General features: G+C 36.0%; 3 protein-coding genes across 4 annotated transcripts; 2 read left to right on the top strand and 1 right to left on the bottom strand.

The window, feature by feature from the left end:
- Window positions 1-1,825: 1,825 nt before the first annotated feature.
- On the top strand, window positions 1,826-20,327 carry LOC108782389 (uncharacterized). 2 transcript variants are annotated; one of them, XM_018550665.1, is made up of 3 exons: window positions 1,826-1,850; window positions 19,864-20,035; window positions 20,097-20,327. In XM_018550665.1, the coding sequence occupies exons 2-3, from the start codon at window positions 19,940-19,942 to the stop codon at window positions 20,295-20,297; spliced, it is 297 nt and encodes a 98-aa protein (XP_018406167.1). In that variant the 5' UTR covers window positions 1,826-1,850; window positions 19,864-19,939; the 3' UTR covers window positions 20,298-20,327. The 2 variants fall into 2 exon arrangements, with proteins under 2 accessions (XP_018406167.1, XP_018406168.1); XM_018550666.1 differs by lacking the exon at window positions 1,826-1,850 and having other exon boundaries at window positions 19,733-20,035.
- LOC108782385 (uncharacterized) lies at window positions 6,980-9,655 on the top strand (the record flags this gene model as incomplete). The annotated part of the gene is made up of 1 exon (XM_018550659.1): window positions 6,980-9,655. A coding segment is annotated over one exon (2,676 nt), but the record flags the coding sequence as incomplete, so codon positions are not given.
- Window positions 20,328-20,546: 219 nt separating the features above from the next.
- Atg5 (autophagy protein 5) lies at window positions 20,547-22,515 on the bottom strand. The gene is made up of 4 exons (XM_018550673.1): window positions 22,264-22,515; window positions 21,938-22,143; window positions 21,292-21,614; window positions 20,547-20,666 (listed from the first exon to the last, which is right to left on the bottom strand). Exons 1-4 carry the CDS (start codon window positions 22,417-22,419, stop codon window positions 20,554-20,556), a joined length of 798 nt encoding a protein of 265 aa, XP_018406175.1. The 5' UTR covers window positions 22,420-22,515; the 3' UTR covers window positions 20,547-20,553.
- Window positions 22,516-25,335: the final 2,820 nt, after the last annotated feature.

The following is a 25,335-nucleotide window of genomic DNA, read 5'->3' as shown; positions in this document are numbered from 1 at the left end:
TATTTTGAAATAAAATCTTTGTTTTAAAAATAAATATGTAAATAAATACTTCAATATTATATTTTGTTAATTTATGGCGTAAATGTTGAGACGAGAGAAACACATTACATTCGTAAAAGTAGGAATGAAAGTATTCGATTTTAAAATATATACTTTACAAGAATCAATTTTACAACTGTTTTATTTCTTTAAAGTAATTATTAAGTAATTTATAAATATAATAAATATGTATTAATTTGAAATATAGCGACATATCGGTTTGATATTATAGGCGGATCTTTTTCTACTCTAGAGACGTTACGTAATTCATAAATAGCACAAATTGGGTGGAGTAAATTAAGACTTCCGGTTAAGGTGCTTACTCTAAAAGGGTCACAAACAAAATTGACAATTTTTTAATCAAAAGAATGAAGGATTAAGAAAGATAGCTTTATTAATAATTCAATTATTTAAAATTTTTTTAATTTATACAATATATGTTTGTAAGGACATGATAAAAGAAAGAAAGTTGAAGTAAATTAAATTATTATATTAATATTATTATATTAAAACTATTGAAATTTTTATCGAGTTTATGTGTGTTACGTTAAAATAATATTTATTTATTTAGAAACGCTTACGTGACTCCTTATACAAAATGTATATATTTATATATATATATATTATTATTATTATTAAGTCGAACTGTGCAGTAACATTCAGAAATGAACACACATACGCATCAATACGCATCAATCACATATATTTGTACCCTATTTATATACGCGAATGTTTCAATAATTAAAGTCAGATCAGTTTTGACAAAATCTTTTTTTCTTTTGTAACCATTTATTTACAGAGCTGCTTACGAGAGAAATGATACAGTGCCTACAGAATCACCAAATTGACTTTTAGCTTACATATATGGTAAATAGAAAATAAAATAAGATTTATTTTTCTGTGAAGAAATTGGTTTGCATAAGTAAAATGTTATTCACGAAAACTAAAGCTATACACAGAAAATGTGGCAAAAAAATCACTCGTTTCAGAAATAAAAATTATATTTGATTGTGTCGATCAAATAATTGATATTTTACAATTTCTTCCATGTAAATAAATCATCGACTTGGTCATGCGCCAACAAACCATTACACCGAACTAGTGACTAATCGATCTGAATATAGAAACATATATGGATGGTGCACGTGTGTATGTTTATTATTACGATAAATAATTATAGACTGATATCGTTTGACATACTTAAAGTTTGAGTAACACACTGTGTTTGTTTAAATAATGTCTCTCGACAAACGCGAGTCCCTATTTTCTAAACTCAATAACATTTGTCTTTCATATGATTATATTATATATATTTCATGTATAAATACAAAAAAATTATATTATTTTATAAATTTTAATATTTATTTTTTGCTGATATTTCGCTCTTGTGAGGTTGCATTCTTTCTATTTATACTCTTTAGGCTCTTTTAACATTTTTGTAACCGCTATCTTTGCGCAAAAATATCGATCGACCAGTCCATTTTAGAGACATCGATAACACGCGTCCCACGGATAAAACAGCATCTTTTTACGCTTATCATTTTTTTTTAATTGCTCAGTCGATAAAGCAAATCGCCATCTGAGCGGATTTACAGCACGTTTCAGGCCGCCCGCCGTTGTGAATCTCCTGCGATCGAAATCGTGGGGTGATATGTATGTCTCACCCTCGTGGAATTCTACTTTCTCGGTAGAAGGATAAGGGGAAAAGAGAGAACGAGAGCGTTGGTCAACGCGCATTGAATCGTCGAGTCTTGTTACTATAGCAAACAACCAGTCAACCTCGATCCGCCTTCGCTAATGATAAGATAAAGGTTAGCGCGTGCATGTGCGTACATGTGTATGTGTCAAGCTCGTCGTAAAAAAATAATCATCGATGTTGCACCACAGCTAAGTTCTCTCATATGTACGTGTGTGTCGGTGCTGAATGTCCACACTCGCGTGATAAGATTTCTTCTCACCGTTTGCGGAATTTCCGCAATTGCATCGATCAACCAATCGTCCGTCCGTCGGTCCGTCTGCAGTCGGTTCATTCATTGTGTTTCTCGCAGTTTCTCGATGGTTCGTTCGTTCGTTTCTCGATTGTTCGCTTTTACGGTGCAGGCTACTGGCTGCGCGTGACGAATGGATACGCATAAAGACGGGCGTATCTCTCGTGACGCACGAACGAAGGAATCTCGGTAAAATGAGAGTTTCGTGAGCCGTCGCAGAGAGCGGTTCCGCCTGAAGTTAGCTTGTCGGGGGCTACAGGTAGGCAGGTATGCGCACGAGTAGGCGCCATCGCACGACCGCCTACAGAGGAGGTATATTTCTACACACTCAACGCGAGCCGACTCGAATCTGACTGAACGCGCAACATTTAATATACACACGTGTTGCATAATCAGGGACATATTAGTTCAATAACTTTATGGATTAGATAAATTTACTCATCCGATGTTTTTCAGCTTAAAATTCGATAATTTTTTTATTATAGAATAAATATAAGTATCTATAGTACACATACTTCCGTTCAGAAAACCCTTTATATATCCCCTGAATATCCTCAGAACGCAGGAATATCTGTCGGATAAAGTATATCGTATAGGTAGATATTTTTATGAAAATATAATAATATAGATATAAAAAAAACTCGCAAATTGTTTTAATTATAACAAAAACTCAGCAAATAATCATTATTATTCTATGAGTGTTCCTTATTAATATTTACATTCGAAAATATTCTCTCCATTTAGATCACCGAGATGTAAATTTTATTTAGTTTAAAATACATACAAACATTTAGTCGATCCGTTCCTGCTATATGATTAGATTCGTCGCTATGCACGCATACACGACACGTAATATACGCTGCATGTATGCACGCATGCATTAACGCAACTGTATGTATATATGTATCGCTCTCTCAGTTAGTATGCACATAAATAAATTTAGCTTATAAACTGTACGATTTCAACGAGTGCCGCTCTTTATTCTGGATAAAAGATGAGTATGTACATATACAGATGTTTCCCAATGGCCATGGTCACTTATCGCACTTATATTCACAGCATGTCATAGTTCACGAATTCTTTTCTTAACGAATCCGCCGCTATCGAGTGACTGTACTCTTGGAATTATATGGACGATGCCAACTCAAAACGCAAATATTCGCAAACCTATAAATACAAAACGTAATATGCGGAAACTTTGCATGTATTGCGAAAACGTAACAGAGCCAGTGCCAGATATCAATCATTAAATTAGAAACGCGGCCTGTCTGCTCTGTGGTTTGTACTATACATAATTTTGACAAATATTACGGATAGTTGACAGATTATGAGAATTAAGAAGAATTAACAACATACATAATTAAACGTAAAATTTAATAGGAAGAATATAATAAAAGTCTAAATGCGTGAAACAAATTCTGACAACAGCAATCAATACGAAACATACAGGGCATAATAATGCAAAAATTTTTGAATAATAGCCAACTAAAACAAAACTTAATGCGATTCTGAGATTAGATATAATCTATCGCCCACACGAAGTTGAGTGTCTGTAGGCGACCGCCTGTCTCGTTTTGCCAACAAGCTTGATCCTTTTATCTAGGTATAAGTTAAACGGAAAAATTGAAAAGATATCTAATATGATTTTTAAGCTGCAATCATCAAACTTTATATTCGTTTTTTCTTCATTTATTTTGTTCTTGTACAACTAGTTCTCATTGTCCGAGTAAGATATAAGTATGGACCACATAAGAGTATGGATTGAAAGCAAATTTTCGTACAAGTCACTGATAAATAGAGACTTGGCTCATCTATCTTTTTCTCCTCGTTGTTCTTTATCATTTCTATAAAACCTTCCCGTCAGCCTTCCCTGTGTATAAGTTCGTAGAAGGAGAGCGCGGAAAACGAAGGCTATAACGGCCGCGTGAGCGAATGAAGGAAGAAGAGAGACAGAAATGGTCGATGTACATCATTTGGGCGCCGAGAAGTCTGGCGCGACCAAGCCAGGCCAGAGGCGCGTCTTTGGTTACGCGACTATTTGGGGCGCCAAGCTGGTGGCCGCGGCGGTACGACGAGTAAACGAGGATCATGGAAGGACGGCGGGGCAACAAGAGGGCGTAGGTAGGCGTCCGAGCAACGTCCACTGCGTTGAGAGACTTGCAGGGCCGGCGAATGAGGAGAAAAGGGAGAGGTTGCCGAAGGGGGCTCCGCAGGCCACATTCCAGAAGAACGCGAGTTTTCAAACATGCCTGGCCTGCGTGAATGTAGGTCCATGACCGATCCTATAATACGCACACAACGATCTCTTACGGGCTGCGAGCTGCGAGTTACATTCGTCCCTCGTCTCGTTTCTCCTACGTCCACTGCTCGAACGATTCTCCCCATGGTGCGTCTCTTAGTGCTGCTCTATCGCACACAAACGTATATACATATACGTAAACTCTCCCTTCTTCCTTCTCCTTCATGCTCTCCCTTTCCTCGTCCCTCGCGCTAACCGGGACGACCAGGCCGACCGAGCTGGCGACACCCTGTCTGGCAAGACCGGCCGGCGGACAAAAGAGGGGGCGCCTGCTACGTTGCCACATCTTCTGTCTTCGTGCTGCGCCTACCTTCGGCCCCAAGGACAAATCCGACGAGCCGTGCCAGCCGTGCCGACACTAGGCGACTGCCGGTCTGCTGCTGCCTCGATGTTTTTCTTATAATGCTTGTCGCCAATATTATTCTTAACGAATACTTTCATTTGCTCGCTAGAATGCGAAAAATCGGACATCGATGGAATAGGTGGATGAAAAAGTAGCATGTAAAGAAATTACATGCAATTACTCTAATAACATAAAGTAACCAACATAAAGTAAATAAAAAAAACTTCATAAATTATTCGATAGAATGCCTAACATTATTGCGACGCAATTGATATTAGCAATTGCTCACATAGTAAATCGACAGGAAGATCTCAGTTTCACGGACGCAGGTAGTGGAATACTTGAGCGATGAGTCGTACCTATATAACTACACGAAGGCCGATCTGAGCGAGAAGGCAGGTGCCTTCTTGCTGTACGGCGGACGTGTTCAAAAGCAGACCTCATCGTGATGAGCGAGCACAAGAATAGCCGTCGTGATTCTCGGAAATAGAGTAGGGTGCCTCTTCAGAGAACTGCGAGAAGATTCGTCGGCATCCTTGGTTTCTGCCGGTGGCGCGAATCGTGGAAATTTACGAGGCCTCGTCCGCTTCTTTTTATCGGTCTATCTTACTCACGCGCTCGTTCATCGAAGTATATGCGAGCTGATGCGAGCGTATGGCTTGCGTCATTGCCTCGCGGGTCTCTCCGCGCGTTCGTATGCGTTGCGGCCTACGTGTGGCTAAGAAGAGACATGGCAACGGCGCGTGAAGCTAAACATATTAACTGTCGGCTCACGCCACAAAAACAACATGATCTCATTCCACAGCGCATATGCAAGAGGCTATCGTATACCTCAAAATTTCATTCAAAAGCAACTCCAACGGCATGAAAGAAAAGAAACGAAAAGAAAGCAAAAAAAAGATAGAATTCTTTTATTAAAAAAAGGATTGTAAGAACACGAATATATTGCTACTAAACGATATCTTGTGTTAAACTGAAAGATTATTCTAGTTTAACTAAAGAAAATTCTAAAAAATTCTAGTCTAATTAAAGAAAATAATTCCATTCTACTTTACTGTAGAGTTATAAGACAGGCGATTTCTAATTCAATAAGCTTAACATTAGCTATAAGCCATAAGCGTTTTTCTTGGAAGACAAAATCCCCTCACCCACTAGCCGCTTTACCTGACTAAAAGTTCCAGTACTACCGCCGAGTTGGACATGCATATGATATATGTACACTATAACGTTCATATCTTAACATACCTGATTAGTTAGTGACCTGATCTATATTACATATTTAATTTTTCCAGGAATAGATCTTGAGAGATTGTGATTACAATCTGTTTAAATTTTATGCGATATAAATAATTATACTATTTTTGTGTTTAAAATCTATGGATGCTACATAATGTCTTATAATAAATAATAAAAAAAAACTTGGAATGTTACATTTCATGCGTGTTCGACTTCGTGTTTTAAGAAGTCGAACGGAGACAAGATCAGCTTGAAGAGAAAGGCGTGCAAAAATCGGGGCTCCATACTGGCTGCCACGGCGAACTGCTAAGCGGCACGCAAGCAGGCAGTCAGACGTTCGCAGCAGACAACATGGCGCCGAGAACGTCGTCGTCACGCTGGCGTGACGTTTCCCGCGCGCGTCATTAACGGAAGTAAGTCCACAAAATGGCGGAGTTTTACGGCGCTGAGGTGTGAAAGGAAAGAGAGAAAGGAGAGGACATGGGGTGTCTATGCTTGCGGGCAGTTAGGTAGGCGATCGAGGCAGAATGACGAGAGATCCTGTAGAAAGAGAGGAGGTTAGGTTGGTGGCATAGAGAAAGAAGAATGACTGGTAGCTGCCTTCAGCGGTAGACTAGCGTGCTGTACAGATGGGGCAACGATGTGTTGAGGGGGCGACTATTAGATAAAAAGAGAGAAAACGATGAAAGTGATACGTTGAACGCAGATAGCGCTAAAGAAGTAACGAGCGAGTGGGGATACGTAGAGGAGAGGCCGGGAGTGCAAGGAGAGAGACTCGAAGGAATGAGAGAGTAAGAGATGGCGATAGAGCGGAGGGGAAAGACCAGTGAGAAGCAGCGGCAGACTCGCCGGTGGGGATGAAAATTAGTTACGGCATCCAAGACCTAAAAGGAACTCCGGCGCCGCACGGTCAGATCGCATCGTGCAATGTTAAGCGTTAAGGTAGTCTCGTGCGTCTTTGACAGTGCCGGTTTCGAAATTCGTAGTAACTATTACTTGCATCGTCGTTATACTCGGACTCGTGGTCGACGTGACGGCCATTGCTATAGGTGCGATAAAGTTATGTGTATATAATATTTTAAACAAAAACTTCATGGCGTGAGTGAGATGCTCAGTGAGGATAACTCAGTGAAAATGATTCATTCAAAGCAATCAGTGCATCAACAACATCAGCAGCAAAATATGCGAAAATCTATGGGCGTTATGGGTACCAGACGTATCTTCACAACAGCTTTTAAAATCAAGGTTCTCGATTCCTATAGACACGACAAGGACTGTCGGCAAAATCAGCGTGCTACTGCAAGGAAATACGGTATTCATCGTCGTCAAATACAAAAATGGCTGCAATGTGAGGAGCAGCTCAGAAATAGCGTTGAAAATGGGAATTCTGGGACCGTCTCATCGGCAACCGCTTCTTCTGCGAGTGTTTCTAAATCTGATACTGTGACGGAAGTCACAGGGAGTACTGTGATTCTAGCAACGCCGGCCTTGAACCTCAACCTCGCCAGACAGCACGGCGACGAGCTGACTACACAGCAAGGGCCCCCACCTTCTCATCCTCCGCATGGTAGTGCACCCTCCTCGCCCCAATATAGCCTTCAGACTACTACCACCAGCACGGTGGTGCCCCTATGTTTAACATCTGTGAGCTATCAAGAATATTCATCGGAACAACATCTTCGTTTATTCGAAGAACGCGAAGATAGAGTTCACATACCAGAGATTCATGGATATTCAGATGTGCAAGTGGATCAGGACCGTAATTACTACTTATTGAATGGAGACGGACAACAAGATGCAGAAGCAGCTTCAACGTTTAGTGGAAAAAATGAGGTGAAGGTATATCAAACTTTGACAAGTTACCATTCTGCACATCAAGAACATCGATACAACGTCAACGATATTAATAATAGCGCGCGTAATCATTCGCCGAATCATCATCTGCAACAACGAGAGCAGAATTATGGGAACGTCGATTCATTCGACGGGAGATCGTACAGCCTGCTACTAGCGCCGTCGATGATAAAGACAGAGCCAGCGAGTCCAGACACAGCGGCGACGTCAGGGCCGTACGAATCGACGGGTTCTCTCAATGGCCCACGGACCCCGCTCTCGCCAGTATCGCATCAAGGCGTTGATAGCGGTGGCTCTTCGTTGTCCGTTCACTTCGTTGATTCTTCACGAGCTTCTGCAAGTCCGTATTTGCACGTGCACGCGCATGAGCACGCACACACGTGTCGCCCGCTGAATTCTGAGAAGCCTATCCCATCGCTCCTGCACGAGCAAGAGAGAAAGTCAGAGGAGACAACGCAGCATACCGAAGAGAAAAGAGAGGAAGAAATGCAGGACAAGACAGAATATTGCAAGACGTTAATCAAAGAAGAAGTGCACTTGGATGAGGAAGAGATATATAACGAAGGGGAAGAAGCAACTGCATCCTCGTGCATTGACTATCAACGACCACCTGTTGGCGGGTCGTCATTAGATAGTACAGGATCGGTAAATCCTATATACGATCGCAATAGTTACTCCTTACCTTCGAGTCCTCGTGATTGTTCTAGCGCTGGAAGATCTAGAAGTAGCTGGTCAGATAGTGAAGTAGATCCTCTAATAATTTCCTGTAATAATTTGAATTCGTCTAGCAATTTTACTCGCAGACGATCTTTTGCTCTGAGTTTTAAGCTCGATGTTCTCGACGCTTTCCATCGAGATGAGGAAGTAAAGAGAAATCAAAGAGCTACCGCGAGAAAATTTGGCATAAATCGTCGTCAGGTACAGAAATGGTTGGAACAAGAGGCGGATCTCAGAGATGAAATCACTCTTCGAGGAGATTCGCGTCAACGATTGGGCCCTATCCAAAATGACTCACCATTGGATTTGACGACAACAAGTTACACTCCGTCAGGGCAAGTTACAAATTGTGTTTCACTCTTGCGTGATCGACTCGAAATTGAACATGAACTATTGCCAACACACATTTTTGGCGATGCTAATTTTGTTTCTTCTCAACAACCCTTTAATTATCAACACTGCGCTGGAATAGAACCATCCTCTGAAGTAGAATCTGTAGCGCCCTGCAATCTATCTTGCTCCGTAGATAGTCACACTACAATGTCGACGACATCTTCTTATCAAGAGCTGTCTTCAAAAGAATCCTGTTACACAGAGCCTTCGATTAAAACATACTGCTATTCGCCTAGAGCAAATTCCGTGATTTCTAATTTTTCTGAAGGATGCGAGCAAAGATTTTCACCTCTGAAGAGACAACATTGTGTGCTTGCTTGCTGCTATGATGTGATGCCGTCACCGAAAAGATTCTGCGAAAGGTTTCCAGAAATTGACGATTCCTACGATGTACCTCCTCAAAATATGCCTCTTTGTCTTGTCAAACGAAAATCAGTACAGGAACTCTCTCGAACGGAATTGATTACAAAATCAATCAGTACAGTATCGACTTCGAATAATCCTGATGCCATCACTTTCAAGCCTTACCTAGATAATCCAGTGAGTAAACCCATGAAGAAGTGCGTCGTCCAGCGTGATTTATCTCCTATCAGCAGTCATAATATCAACAACAATAACAATAATAATGGTAATTGCCAAATAATTTGTAATTTCAATGAGAGTCAAAGTCATAATTATGATTTTGAGCTTAATTTGCGAGTGCCCTGGAGACCTGATTTAGATCTGTATACAAATCGATTTTCGCAAAGGAGTGCGTTTGTTAGCGTGTCCTCACTCTATATGTAATTTTTCTTTTTGCATATTTATGATCAAACATTAATAATAAAAAATTGTAAATTTTGGAAACAATCATTTATCGTGTCAGTATTTTTTTCGTGTTATCCTATATGGATATATTTCTTTAAAAGTAAAAAAAGGCACGATAATGATTGGATTATAGTCAATTAGTTCGGGGGCGTAAAAATTGACTCATAAGTTTCTCGGGTGAGAATGTACCGGCGAAAGATCGAATGGTGCGTGATCTACTACACGTAGCAGACCACGTAAGCACTTATCGTTTCCACGGATCGTCAGTACTGCGTTATACATCGAGATAAAGTCTTAATCGGCCATTGGACGACCCGAGACATGGAAGGAGGTTATACATGGTCGTGTCCTCAACTGGCGTCTTCTTCTAACTTCATTAGATCTGCTCGACTCTTTTCCCCACCACCATCATCCGCTCGTTCCTTTTAAAAAATTGTATAGATATCCTAGCAGATCTTTTTCCACCACTTTATCATCGAGATTAGAGGTGGTTATCGGCTAGGCCGTTTAGAGGTCGAATTCGTTTGCTATAATTATAGAATTATGTCAGAGCGCAGCCGTTGCGTTGCATCGAAAGAAAGTTCGCGGAAAGAAATGTTTAAGCCGAAGTATCATGAAATGCAATGAATCTGTTGTTGCGGCATAATGTGTAATAAAACAGACAATCAAAATATGTAAAATATTTTTAGTTTAGCACTTGTCTAATCAAATTTTTAATTTGATTTTTTATATCGACATTGCATACTGTGTTGTACAGATGCATTGCATCAAATAAAAACAATACTTTTAGGTCATGCTTCCTCCATTTTCTACGGAAAGTTATCCGCCGACGGGCGTTGATCGCAGGATTTCTTGGTATCATGCCATCCATAGCTTTCCGCGAACTGGTAGCTCGATCGCATTCATCATGGTCGTGAATATGCATTCGATCTGCAGAAATCACTGAATTGCTCAAACTATTTCTTCCATGTGCGCACATATCACACGCGTACCACGTCATACAATAAAATTTTATCATCTCCCTTCTCATTGTTTGACAATGTTGTCTACTTGTTTTCATTATTCTCATTTAAATGGTCTATCTGTAAATATGTAAAAATGTAAATATTTAAAGAAACTCTAGTAAAAATATGACATTATTGAATTCTCGTATTGAAGATTTCTATGACGAATTCAGTGAATATATGTATAGTGTTATTTTAAAATGTTAGAGTTTAATCAATTTTTCTCTTTGGGAGAAATAATCTATTTTTATATGATTCCGTCTGAAAAAAATAAAAAAAGTAAAAAACTATGAGATGGGAATTTGAAATGAAATGAACCACTTCCGCAGAGACCACTTCTCGTGCCTTCTTTTTGTCGGTTTAAGACAAATTGTGAATTGTTCTTTTCACGCATGATATATTTGTGTGCTTGTAACAGCGCATACATTGTATTAATATTTTTAGATGATAATAGACACAATAGAAAGCCTAAAAGGACTCACTCCTTGCGCATCTCGCTCTCTGCAAATTAATTTGATGTGAAATAACGAAAATGTCTTGCGATTAAATACATTAATGACAGGAAGTCATTGCATATTTGTCGAACACAAGACGATGATGATTAATTTGACGGTAAAATCAGACGAAATGAGCAAAAGAGATTAAAAAGATACACGAGAACGGCTCTGAATAAAAATTACGTGCCTTATGTAATATATTTATATTTTAATTACCTATATGTTATAATTGCACGTACGAGACATCTCGTACGTGATAAGACAAACCCCGGTATACATTAATTATATAATGTTGAATATATATTGTAGAATAATATTATCTAAAATAGAATCTAGCATAGATCAACTTAGAAATGATTGTTGATTATTATTCATATTATACACCTGTGTACAACTCACATTCAAATTATAAAAGTTTTCTTTGCATTCGACACCAATAGTTTAGACGTAGAGAGCTATGTATCGGTTTACATCAATTATCATCGAGTCAGCTCCACCATTAAATATCATATAAACAATAAATAACGAACATGGCGAATACTGTCGTCTCAAATATTCAAATGTTTGTATTCTGACAATCAAAATGATGGTGCCTCTGTTCAATTTTCTCTTCACAGAGATAGAGAAATTGTTGAACTTTTAAAAAATATGAAATTAATATAATTAAATAAATATATATAAATTTTTATTCTCTTTATTTTAACAACTTTTATTTAAAAAGAAATATCAAAAAGATAAGATTATACATAATATATATACTCTTTTATATTTTGCGTTTACATATATACGATATATATATATATATATGAATGAATTTTTAAAATATATGTGTATTCCTTTTTGTATAATTTTCTTTATAGCTCTTAAAACTTTTTATTTTTAAAGTTAGAGTTCAGATTTCTAATCCTGAACACTTTATGTTTTTATTCTTGCATAGTTGGAGACAGTTGAACAGACGTAACAATTATAAGTAAATGTCTTTCATAATATGAATGAACTCTCGTTTCCAATACACTGAGATTGAGATACATTATGATCCTCGAGTATAGATAAGCAACTTCTTTCATGTTTGACTTTGCTGGCGAATTATCAGAGGGAAACTTTTGTGAATCATCGTTAGTTGGTCGTAAAGAAAATCATATAAGATTGTTAGAGATATTTTTAGAGATAAAAAGGTCTTACGATATCGATTATAATGTAATGTGGGTTTTCCTCAATTTCCTCATTAGTTAAAATTTTGAAATATTTGCGTCACACTCAAAATAAATGTTAAAAAGAAAAGAAATAATGGTGATGATTTTGTAGGTTTTTACAGATCATTTATCTTTTAATTATCAAATGCAAGGAAATTGATATTAGGTGAATTTCTAAATAATCAAACGGTTGCCAAGCGACAGGCAAGAAGGGCAATTTTGTAAATCACTGTTGCAGACAGGGCAGTTACGTTAATGTTTCAATATTCACGCTTAATCGAGCTCATTCATGGCGCGGCATTATCCAGCGCGATTGCCTGTGCGATCGCTTCGTACCGAGCTCTAATTTATCGTCTCACGAATAAATTCACGACATGATAATTATAATTACAATCTCGTGATGCAACTTATCATATCATGCAATCAGAAATCTTTCTCTCTCTTTTATATCTCTTTTTAAATAGAAAGAAATATAAATTTTACTTAATGTTATTTTACTTAATAATTCGTATTTCAAAAAAATGCACAATGAAAATTTTTAGCTCGTTAAGTTATTATCGTACGTAAAGATATATATCTCTTTTTTATTATAGACATAGAGTAATTCGCCAACAGGTCCGAGGATCAAAAGATAAAATAAAGGAAATAGGTTTGTGCCTTGCTCACCAACGCGATAATAGTGATCAAGGCGGCAGTGTACAATAAAAAAAATTTAGCGTAATCGTAAGCCATAATAAGTTATATAATGCCATAATACATTTATAATAAGAGGCGGTATGACTAACGAAAAAATTTTTGATTGCGAAAAGTAAATCGTCACACCGAAGTGTTTTGTGTGCATGTGTACGCGAATGCGTCGGGTGCGTTTGTAATTTGTGTGTGTAGTATGTATATCATGTACACACCGTAGCCCACAAGAGTCTGTTAACGAGAGGCATAAAGCGTATACAATATTTTTTAAGTGCATGAAAGGGGGAGTCTCGTGGGCGAGCCCCCGTGGTTTTATAGTCCATACAACACACAAGTAAATATGTTGTATGCATAATGTTTGTATTGTACGTGTACAAAACAATTTATATATATACCATATAACTATATATGTGTATGTATATAAATAAAAAATGTAAAATGGATATACTTATACATGCATATGATATATACATATATATATGTATATCGAAAATTATATTTTGATACAATCAACTTACAATAACAAATGCGCCTCTAAATTTGTCAGGTGCCTTCGAATTTTTCGTGCCTTACGGTTCTATAGCGTGAGGAGGAATCAAGAATCAAAAGCATCATCAAGTTGCCGATAAGCATATGTATTTATTGTATTGTATTTGTACGAAATTGTGCGAAAATAATGTACCAGTTCCCTCCTCACGCGCAATATATCAGTATTTCAATTATTCCTTATTTATTATTCTGTTCTATCGCAATGACACACACGAAGAAACTTCATGTTCACCGTCATTTCTGTGCCTTCCCGATCATATTTATGAAAATGTTGTTTCTCTCGTCACACTCTTGCGTGCAATTCGAATAGCCAAAATTCAACGATTATTCGACGCTGTGTTGCTTATCGACATATTATCTTGCGTTTATTAGCACATACGTGGTCAATATCGAGAAAGAATAAAAAAGAAAGCGGTTTCTTTGATGTGTGGCAGCTCAGAAACGCGACAGTCATAGAATCGAACAGTTTATCGACATTTTCACGTTGCAAACGATTACGATAACATTATTAATTCTGTATTTTACTACACGCTTTTTTTCATTATTATCGACTTTGTTTGATGACCACATCCGTCATTGTGATTTATCGAGAGGAAACGAATGGAAGAAAAACAGAGAGAAAGAAAGAATGTGTGTGTGCTGTGTATGTGCGCGCGTGTGTTAAGTATCCACAGCAGAGTATCGGAGAACGAGAGTGTATGATCTTAGTATATGAGAAGTGCAAGAGAAAGGCATTGAGATACCAATCCTTTTTTTGTACGTTAAGAAATGCAAGAATTACTGTATTAAATATTGTATCATATACACACACATGCCTATAGATTGTATGAAGCGTATCAAATAACATAAAAATGCTCATTTTGGCATTCACAACGTTTTGACACGTTTTATATAATATAGAATCTTTACCGAATTTGACAGAAAATATAAGAGATTATTTTAAAACAAATCCCCCTGTTATTACTCTGCCCCTACTTGTTTAATTAATTTTTTTAAAGTTATTCACATGCAATTGTCATCTGATATCAGCTGCAAATCTATAGAATATTATAAAATATTGTCTATCGTAAAAAACATGAATGTGGAAGCAATACTGTTTATTTTGATACGATCATTAATTTGAAATGATCAAAATATAACGTTGTAAAATATAGATAATAAGATAGGTTTGTTAATTAAGCTTTCAAATGCTTGAAAAAGTAGATTACCATAAATGGATCGTTTTGAGTCTATTTCGTTGACATAAAGATATATTACAAGTTTTTGATTTTTTAAAAATTTCATATAATATTAATACATTTTATACTAAATTATTAGACGTCGTCGGTGATATATACTATTTATCATATCTATACGCGACATTTATTAATCTTTTTTTGCTAAGACATTGAGAAGCCATATGTATTTTTTTTATCTAGAAAGACATGATTTTATCGAATGGCTCGAAGAAAGAGTATTGCTTTAGCACATTTGACGCAACAGCTCTTTCTTTTAGTGATATGATTCACGAGGTCTCTCACGCGATTTTACAAACCTTACAAGCATTTATCTTTCTGCCGAGTAGTTCAGTAGTTACACGTGACGCAGATGGGAGAGAAAAGTTCCATTCTCTCATTACATGGATTCAAGATCCAATATTTCCGCTTGGGTCATAAAACAACGAACAATGACAAACCGAAAAATTTCAAATAATATTACGAATTAAATTTTTCCTATCGTCGCTTTGACCTTTCACATTCGAAAATATTCTTATCGTAATATTGATAAACAATTGCGTCAATTTCTATCTCGTAGTCATCTCAAGGCCATCTGTGTGAATCTATTTCAGTTAAATTAATTTTGTTTTACAAACGTTCCAATCTGTGTATAATGGTTTTCTGATTAAGAGTGATTAATTGCTCTTGTGATAAAGAGAGATCATAATATTTATAATTCTTTGTAATTAAAAGGAATGTATTTCAGAGAATTCTACGTTTCTAACGATATTACAACTGCTCTTTTGGTAGAAAAGGAATGGGTAGAGGAAATCAGTTCTTAAGTAAGAAACATCAAGTTGGAGCTGTGCACTCCTCTCGCAATTAGTGATTTACGTAATTTCGCGCACGACCTGCGCAGAGCAACTTGCGAGTTGTAGACTGCGTTCCTGAAGAGGAACGCGCTCGCTCGTCTCGATATCTCACCCCGGTTCTCCTCTCGCCGCGCAGATTAGAGGCATGATGGAGATAAGCGCGAGCCAAGTCATGGAGGCTCACGCACATTGGCTCGGTCTTCGTACACCGATATCTCGCGTTGATGCACCGATTGCATTGTTTCCGTTATCGCGTCCGATTGGATTGGCAGCCGCGCAACCACAGCCTCACCCGTTAGACTCTCCAGGCACGCATCGAGCACTTAAATTCGCGTAATACGGCAGCACATGCATGCACATAAGAATATCGCACGTGCTGTGAAGAACGCGCTCTCTCTCCTCTCTCCTCTCTCTCTCTCCTCTCTCTCTCTCTCTCTCTCTCTCTCCCCTCCCCCCCCCTCTCTCCTCTCTCCCTCTCTCTCTCTCATGTTTGCTTTGTTTCTTGCAATTTCCTGTATGAATTCGCCTGTAAATTTCCGTGATATTTAATTTTGCAAATAATCTCAATCTTTTTTCTTTTAGAGAGATTTAAATATGTATGCATGTATAATTTGTATCATAGCTGTCTCATACGCAAGAGTTCAAATCTCACATAAGCAAATATAAGCGATATAGAATGCATACTAGTGAATTCCTGTTATGCAAATGCATGATTTACTACCGATGTTTATCGCTGCGAGTCTGGTAACAGGGAATAAAACGCTCACTATTAAAAGGAAAGGAAAATATGGACTGAATGACACACACATTTCCATACCTGCACGCTGCCGATTCTCTGCTGCTAATGATGATTAACCAGTAAATGTCATTTATCCAATAAGAAAGTAATAAAACGTTAATAAAACATTAATGATTTATTTCTTAATTATTGGAGAAGAGAGTACAATACATAAATGAATGTATATTTTCTAATTACTAGTTGCAAAGAGAGAATTTTTTTTATTTGTAATTTATTATAAAATGATACGATAACAAATCTGAACATATTGATTAATGACTGTTTTAATGAAAAATAGCTCAGTATTAATGTTATAGTAAAACGTGTATGAGTTTTAGCGAATATAATAAACAGTTTTTCGCTTTGTGTCGCAATGACTTGGTGCCAATGCACCTGAGCAGATTGAGCAATCGTTATCGTGTATACGTACAACAACGAAAAGAATGGAAGCTGAAGCACAGTTTCACAGATCGCTACTTTAACGTCAGTAGGACAATTGATCTTTTACAATTATATATAGCTTCATGATATCTTGAGATTGTCATCATGTAATAAAGCAGAGAGTTTAGAATCTTTTATAAAAGTTTCTACGACATTTTTATAAATGCCGTAACTCTAAAACTGACAAGTTTAAATTAAAGAATTAAAATATTTGAAGAAATGCGCGCATTGTTGTGATATAAAAGACGAGTCATAAGTTATAAAATTGTATGAGCGTATTTCTAAATAAGAAGAAAGAACAAAAATGTTTCCATAAACATAGGCACGTGTTCAAGCACGAAGAATAATGGAAAAATAACGAAAAATAATATATATAGTAAATAATAGATATTTTGAACATTTCTTACTGGGTTGTAAACAAAAAAATACTCATCTAAGAATTTTTTAAAAAGTCATTATTTGATACTATACAAATAGTATATTTGTATCCTTTATTTCGACAACAAAGCATTTACGATTTAATATTTATATGAACATTTTTTCCTTCTTATTTAGAGACATGCTCACAAAATTTTAAAACATATTTGGTGGTGTTAATCGCGTATTGCAGGATGGTAGGATAGGCAGGCACAAAAATAATCACGAACCAGAAGTATATTCACGAAATCGATCTCTTTATTCACGAGCGCATCTTACTTTTAATGTGTTACTCTCTGTCAACTCTCCTCAAATTCTCCGTTTATGTAGCAGATATCGTTTAACTGACAAAATCTATGTATTACGTAATAATGATACAATTATAGTATATAGATTTTTAAATATCCACGATACCGAGAAATAATGCTTGAGAAATGTCAAAAGAAATTTATGAGTTTAAATGGCCTGCTTATTGTCTTCGCTTCGCGACGAGCGATTTGCGTGTGCAGTGTCTGTATGTGAAAAGTCTGCAAGGTTTGCATTTTTTTTCTCTTTAGAGCTGTTGCGTATTTGGCTATCGAAGTCGTGGCAATATAATCGTCACCATATTTACGATTTATTATATTAATATGTATTAATTAGTAATATATGTAAAATTTTATTTAAAGAAAAATTAAGAATACATTTTTTTGGAGGATCCACCAAGTCTTACAGTTATAATCGTGATAATAACATTACCCGTTTTTATTACGGTCACCGCATACGCGCTCAACGGACCTTGAATCGAAGAATGACTGTTGCAATGCGCCAATCAACGCCAATAAATGTCACCGGCTGGTGCAACGCAATTAGGAAGGGTGCAGTGGCACGATAAAAAAAATGACTCCGTTGGAATGCAACATTCTGAGCGTATAATATTATGAAGATCAAATCGCGACGATGCCGATCTCCGCTTTCCCTTGCCATACTTAATGATTTCTTTGTACCTAAGCTACTCGACTTCTAAGCGGTTTAAGTCCAAGTCCTCCAATCACTGCCATTATACGTATCTTGAAAAGCGTTACGAATACAATAACGAGCCGTGTAGCATTTAGAGACTCCCGGAATACCTCTCAGTTCGTTCTCCAACCGGAAATACAAAAGCACACTAAAAAGATTCTGGCGTTGCTCCAACATCGTCCGAATCGATGTGGTTCTCCGATTTTGCTTGCTGAACAGGCAAACAGTATAGACAAAAGTTTCGGCGATTATTCCTTCAGCACATCTCGTACGGACCGTTGACTTTCGTAGGCAAGAATACTGTGATTTGAGGTAGAACATCGGCAAAGGGAAGTGTGTCACAAAATGAGAAATCTGTATATCATATATCCCCACAGAATCAGAATAACGATCCTGGCAAAACAACGCGCTACTTTTGTCAAACACTATTATTATTCGTGAATCTTTTAGCGATCGCGATACCTCACGGCTACAGTTTCTATGTCCCACATAAAGTGTTTCTTCAGCTCTCTTCCCCGATTGTAGATTAAAGATAACTTAAACGATACATTAGAACTACTTTAGCTCCACTTCAATACCCAGCAAACACCAAGTTACATGTACCTAACGTACATGTTGTAATTTCCCACTCAACAATATAACTGTCATATAATATGTGTTATGTTATAGTTATATTATTGAGTAGGAAATTACAACTAACGTGTAACTTGGTGTTTGCTGGGCAGACATGCTCTCGACTTTATTGACAAGCTATGTAAAATAGATTTTCAACATTTCTGGATTTTATGCATGCTTATTATTCGTCATCATATGCATTATGAAGATATTTTTTTATGGAAGTAAATTAAGTATATTAAAGAAACTTGCATTCCAACTTATTGATATATATAGGATATCGGTTTTTTGAGCTTAAAACTGACATCATGCATCGCGATTACGTTAGACTGAACTATGATGATTGAGGGTTAAGGATATGTAAAAAAATCGCAAGTCGATACGCAGAGATGAAGGTACAAGTCGAAATCAAGTAAAAAAACAAGAACAATCTTCAAACGTGACTTCGAAACGAGTATCATGTTTGAACAGTAATTCGGTTTAAGAGACCTTCAGGCGCATAACACTCGACCGGGAGAGATGCTCAATTTCGCGATGGTGGCTAATTATAAAGTGCACCCGTACTCCAAAAGCCTGTCTCCATGATACACACGTGTTCTTGATGTCACGCAATAAAGAAGAAAAAGGAAAGGAAGTTTCAAAGAGTCGTTCGCAGTTCTCGCAACGACGAGAAAATTACTATTATTTGCGAAAAGCTAGCCCCATATATTTTTATCTTTACAAATAAACTTCTCTACCGTCTTTTTCTCTTCAATTCCTTTCTCTATTGAGTGTTTTATTTTTATTATTGTTATATTATCATAATATTAAACACCAAATTTATCTCTGTCGACTTACATATTTGTCCTCTCTATTGAAACTATCTGTATTAAGAAATATCTTAGTAAATAAATATTAAATTCGAAGAACTGCTACTAACCGGATTTATAATTGCAGGTATAAAGGAGGTGATGTAAACGTCGTGGAGAAAGTACGTGTTGAATATGCGAACAAAATTATATGAAATATATAAATGACTGCATGTTATGAATCTCCAGAGGTGATCATTGTCTTGAGCAAGGAAGAGATTCATAAAAGATATCAAGATACCGCAATGATCATATTTAAAGTAAAAAAAATCGAATAAATTTAAATTAAATAAGTTTCTAATCGAGAATTTTTAATTGCAGGAGCAACAAAGCAGAGAGAAGGAAATTGTGAGCTACCTTAGCTTTGGAAACAGTCGTAGAACAATGGAATATAGTAACAACGGAAATCACCCCGTTATCATACGTAAATCTACAGAATCTACAATTACGCGAAATATTCATTTGTCCTCGCGGACATCAATAGAATATCATAAACCAGATGGAAAATGTGCGATAACTTAACGAGTAGAAAATTTTATAACTATTTGTGCAATAAACATAGTTTTCTCTAACATTACAGTAGCGATTCAATATATCGGTAAATGTATCTTTTTCTCTTTGCATTACAGCCCTTATTGAGCAATAAATTGATTTTATTAAAGATGCAATTTTTATAAAATAAATATACCATAAAACAATATAAATAATGTTAAAACAGAATAATCACAGAAAAATTATTTCATCATTGATAATGAAATTATCTGTTTCTCTATAAACATTATGATGTGACTACAATTAAATGTAGAAAGTTATCTGGATAACTTAAATGTTCTGACATCCACTGAAGCGGTGTCTCTGATGGTGGTATAATGCCATGGGTACGTACAGTAACTGTAAAATAAAACGCTTAATAAGTATCAATTTAAATAAATGAAAGCATGTACATAATAATTACAACAGACATATTGCAACTGTCTGGAATTGATCTGGTTTTTCTTAAGGGATGCTGGAGCCGCCGAACATAAATCTTTCTTATGTTTTCGTTCCTGTCTAATTTCTTCGTAGTAATTTTACAGAATAAAAATTCCTTTTCCATGATTTAAATATTTATGCTAATGTATTTACCGCTGGTCTATATTGAGTCCAAGGCTGGAAAAAGAATAAAATTACAGATTTCTTTATCCATTTAACCTCAATATGGCGATCAACATTGAAAATAAAAATGGATAAAGAAATCTGTAATTTCGTATTTTTTTTCAGCTTTGGACATAATATAGACCAGGGGTAGATACATTAGCATAAATATTTAAATCATGGAGAAAGAATTTTTATTCTGTAAAATTACTACAAAGAAATTAGACAAAAACGAAAATGTTTAAAACACTAATTTTATCGATAATACAGGCGGCTCCAGCATCCCCTTAAAATATTTAATAAAACAAAAATAAGATAAACATATTTTTTTATACAGACAGTTATGATATATCCCTTGTTAGAGAACCTCATAAAACAGTACCATTTTCCTGATCCGGAAATACTTCATTTAACAAATGCTTCAAAGTCTTTCTTTGGCCTTCTTCATTCATTGGTTTTACAAGTTTTTGTATATATTTATCTTCACTTGTATAACAACGGAAAGGTATATATTTAAATCCCTCTTCAATACTGGCTTCCATAAGCCTACCATTTACAGACCAGAACTGATCAAATTTATCATTCATAATGCCGTTCCATAGTTGGGTATGGTCCTTTTTCTGCATACTAGAAACGATTTGACCTCTATGTTTCAAAACATCAGCTTCTTTTATACAAGAGAGAAAATGAGCTTCTACGATTTCCCTAAAATTACATTATAATGTTATATTTATATTGTCTACTTGTCAAATAAGCAAACATATCGTTGTGCCACACTAATACTACATAAAAACTTTTCTTATAAGTAAAATGTTAGCAGAATATTGACAGATTGGCAGCAGACTATATAAACTTTGGTTATACAAAAAGTCCAACAAATTTTATATGCAACAGACAGTACCTAGCAACAGTCTTGAAGATATTTAGTAACAATGCAGATTCTTGATTTCTTCTGCCAATCTGCCATCAGATAGTATCAGGTTTTGTTTAGTTGTTTTTGTAGTCTGGCTATCTCAGTTATTACATACTTGTTTTGACAGTGCATTAGAACATTCTCTGGAAACTTATCAAAGTGGACGACAATGTTCCAAGGTAACTGAATATCATTGAAATAAATATCCAGTAAAACACCAATTGGATAATGCCATTTTAATGGCATTCCATTGAATTCCAGCCACATCTCATGCTCTTGTTTACTGTCACTTTGTATATGACGTATGAAATGTTTTCGAACCTAAAACAATATTCAATATCACAGATAAAATTATTCAATCAATTATTCATACATTCATAATGTTATATGCAAATAAATAATAAAATTTTGACATAAGAAAATATGTTATAAGCTTGTTACCTTTTCTGTACACAGTGGAAAATAACTTAATCTAGGTACCATCAAGTAAAATGGATCTGGGCCTTGTAAATCGCAAATTTCCTCAGAGTTGAGAGTAAAACAGACTGGGATCTTTCCGTCCCAGATTTCTCGAAGTACCTCCCGATCATTTGCCATTGAGTTAAAAATATTGCACTCAATCTAACACATTTGTAATCAAATTACGACTTGATGACAAACACAAACAGTCGGAACAATTAATGTTGGGTTATGTTTTTGTCATAAAACATAAAATTAAAGAGAGTATTCTCCTGGTGGAAAAAATTCAGATATGTCTTGCGCATACATTTCGAACGGCCAATAAGAACATGACACCATAGGTCTGTTCTTTATTGCTGAACTTTTGCACTAGTTCATCTTTCTTCCTTTTCTCTCCAGGAGAAGGGAAAAGGAAAAAAGATGAACTGGTGCAAAAGTTCAGCAATAAAGAACAAATCTACCACTGACAAGATAGCAGACAAACTGAATATTTTTGATTTATTATTTATGTGTATATAATTTGGGAATCGTTTGGGGAAATTTGGGAAAAGCATTTAAACATTTGGGTAATAGTATTTTTTTTGTTATTAACAAATTTTCTCATGCAACAAGTTAGCAGACAGCGATTTTATTTTATGAATTTTATGAATGGAATTGATCGGAAATCATTTGGGGAATGCTGCTATTAAATGATATAATTATTTGTTTATGAATACATTAATTGAAATTATATTTGTATTTTCATATTAAAAAAAATAGTTAAAAACAGCTTTATTATATTATTGTTCTATTCTTATGCTTCTTTTGATTCTTACTAATTGAATGATACCGCGTCCAAGATATTAATTTGTTGAAACCAATAGACTGGATGACAACCTTGGCCAGACTCTTAGTATAGGGACTCTAGCCAATGCTAGAGACCTAGAAAACAGAGATGCGTCATTGAAGGGTATGGTTTGATTGGCTGTCTAAATCACGTGATCAGAGAGCCATTTTAATTCACTATTGCATCTAATAGATATATAGTTTTATAACGTATGTACATATATATAGAGAAAAATTTAGACAATACAGTGTCGAACTGCAATAAAAAACTATTATTATGGTGTAAGTATTCTTATTTGTGTGAATATTTAATATCGGACTTAACTTAACCTAATCTAATCTTTCTACCTTTTGCATCAACTGTCATCAGCTTATTAGTCAAGAGCACTTATATTGAATTCAAATGGCCGTGGTTACCTAATCCAACCGACGCAATGTAAATGGCGGTGGTTACCTAACCCAACCGACGCAATGTCGCATCTCTGTTTTCTAGGCCTCTAGCCAATGCTAATTCTGTCCTTATTTATGTTTAGTTTGTTATAACGTGCAGGCGTCAATTTGTTGCGCGATAAGTGCTACATGTGATATTTTGGAGATTATTATGATTCCAGTAATTAGTGATTCCAGTAATTTCAATGAATTAAAGATTGATTTTGCTCACTATTATGCACAGATGTCTATACTATACTTATATACTAGATCGCTAACTTCGTCAAAAACAGTCGAAAGGACTGCAGCCGGCCGGATCTCCGGTTTCGGCCATGATGGAAACAAAAAGATGGCGACGGTGCGTGTGCGTAGTGCGTATATGAGTATCCTGCGTGTGTGTTAGTGCGTATGTGTGACATCAGCCGGCAGCCAGAAATACCGACGGCACAGCCAAATTTTTTAAACGCACATCACTTGCGCCTGATCTTTCCAAAAAATCTGTATGTATACAAAATGGGCACTACAGATTAAATCATTCTTCTTTGGAACAAAGTCTCCTCCGATGGCCACGTGTGTCGATTTTTCTACATATATTAGTAAAAGAAAGTAAAAATGCCGAAAAATTGTTGTATTTCTAAATGCAAAAATACAAGAAAACAAGGTATTCATTTCTTTAGGTAAGTAGAAAGTATTTATATGTAATAAATATAAAAATATTCGAGGTTCATGATATGAGAAGGTTATGTTTCAATTAAGCATTGTTAATTTTTCAGATTACCATTTACGCGTCCAGATATATTACAAATTTGGATCAATGCCATCGGAGGAGACTTTGTTCCAAAGAAGAATGACACCGGGAATACACGCGTCACGTGTGGCTGCCGGCCTTAGAACATATAGTACTGGAAGGAGCATAGGCATATAGTCCCTGTACATTCAGTTGAAGCTGAGAAGATTGACAAGGATGGAGAGATTAAGATCGTAGATTGTAATGCGCATACTCCATACGCATGTGCGGTGAATTATCCACCGTGGATGCTAGACTAGAAAGCACGTTAATTATTTGCGAACTGTGTTTGGTTCTGTTTGGTTCTATGAAAATTATAAGTGATTTGTGGCAATGTATTGCTATATTTGCAAAGAAAAAAATCAGGCGTCTTCATATCACTTGTAAGTTTAATTATTTGTGAGTATAGTATTAATATACGGAATTTATAATGTTAGTTTTGAGGTTAGTTTTCGTAATTACTCTTTAATTATTGTAAATAAGTCATAATAAGTATGTCAATACTTCGCATTCGAGTCCATCTTCGAAATGAAGTATTTGTACTTTTGACTTAATTATGTGTTATTATTATAGGTTTCCAAATATTTACATACAACAGTGCAGTGCAAGAAAGTTAATTCCAGTATAATTAATCACTTGTATAAATGAACAAATAAATAAAACATAAATTAAAGGCTATTAAGAGTCAAACGCAGTTAACAATGCGAAAAAAATTTTTTAATAATCTTACAAATTAACATTAAGATGCCCCGTCGAACGTTTCGGTCTGCAATTTAGACCATCTTCAGCGACGAAATAATAATAAATCACTACTCCATTTACTCCGAGTTAGAATGCAAGTATTCTTGTTGAACGACAAAATGTTCCTGTGCACCAACTAGAGGTAAAAATATCGAAGATAATGGATGTGGAGTTGTGTAATGAAATTCCGAAAAATCAGAAATATGTCTGTGAAAAAGACCGTTAACAACACAAATTCTATTAGAGTCAAATTATTACAAAACAAAAAATTA

Source organism: Cyphomyrmex costatus, unplaced genomic scaffold (genome assembly GCF_001594065.2).
Source record: "Cyphomyrmex costatus isolate MS0001 unplaced genomic scaffold, Ccosl1.0 scaffold125, whole genome shotgun sequence".
Classification (NCBI taxonomy): domain Eukaryota; kingdom Metazoa; phylum Arthropoda; class Insecta; order Hymenoptera; family Formicidae; genus Cyphomyrmex; species Cyphomyrmex costatus.
The sequence above is the reverse complement of the archived record's forward strand: the minus strand, read 5'-3'. Positions and strand labels throughout refer to the sequence as shown.

Bases quoted from the DNA above. Each gene is read 5' to 3' on its own strand.
- LOC108782389 (XM_018550665.1), top strand. From the start codon at position 19,940: ATGACTGCATGTTATGAATCTCCAGAGGTGATCATTGTCTTGAGCAAG. The intron at 20,036-20,096 runs GTAAAAAAAATC...TTTTAATTGCAG, and splicing joins CCGCAATGATCATATTTAAA to GAGCAACAAAGCAGAGAGAA.
- Atg5 (XM_018550673.1), bottom strand. From the start codon at position 22,419: ATGGCAAATGATCGGGAGGTACTTCGAGAAATCTGGGACGGAAAGATC. The intron at 22,144-22,263 runs GTAACAAGCTTA...ATATTGTTTTAG, and splicing joins TTCCACTGTGTACAGAAAAG to GTTCGAAAACATTTCATACG. The intron at 21,615-21,937 runs GTATGTAATAAC...ATGTAATTTTAG, and splicing joins CTAATGCACTGTCAAAACAA to GGAAATCGTAGAAGCTCATT.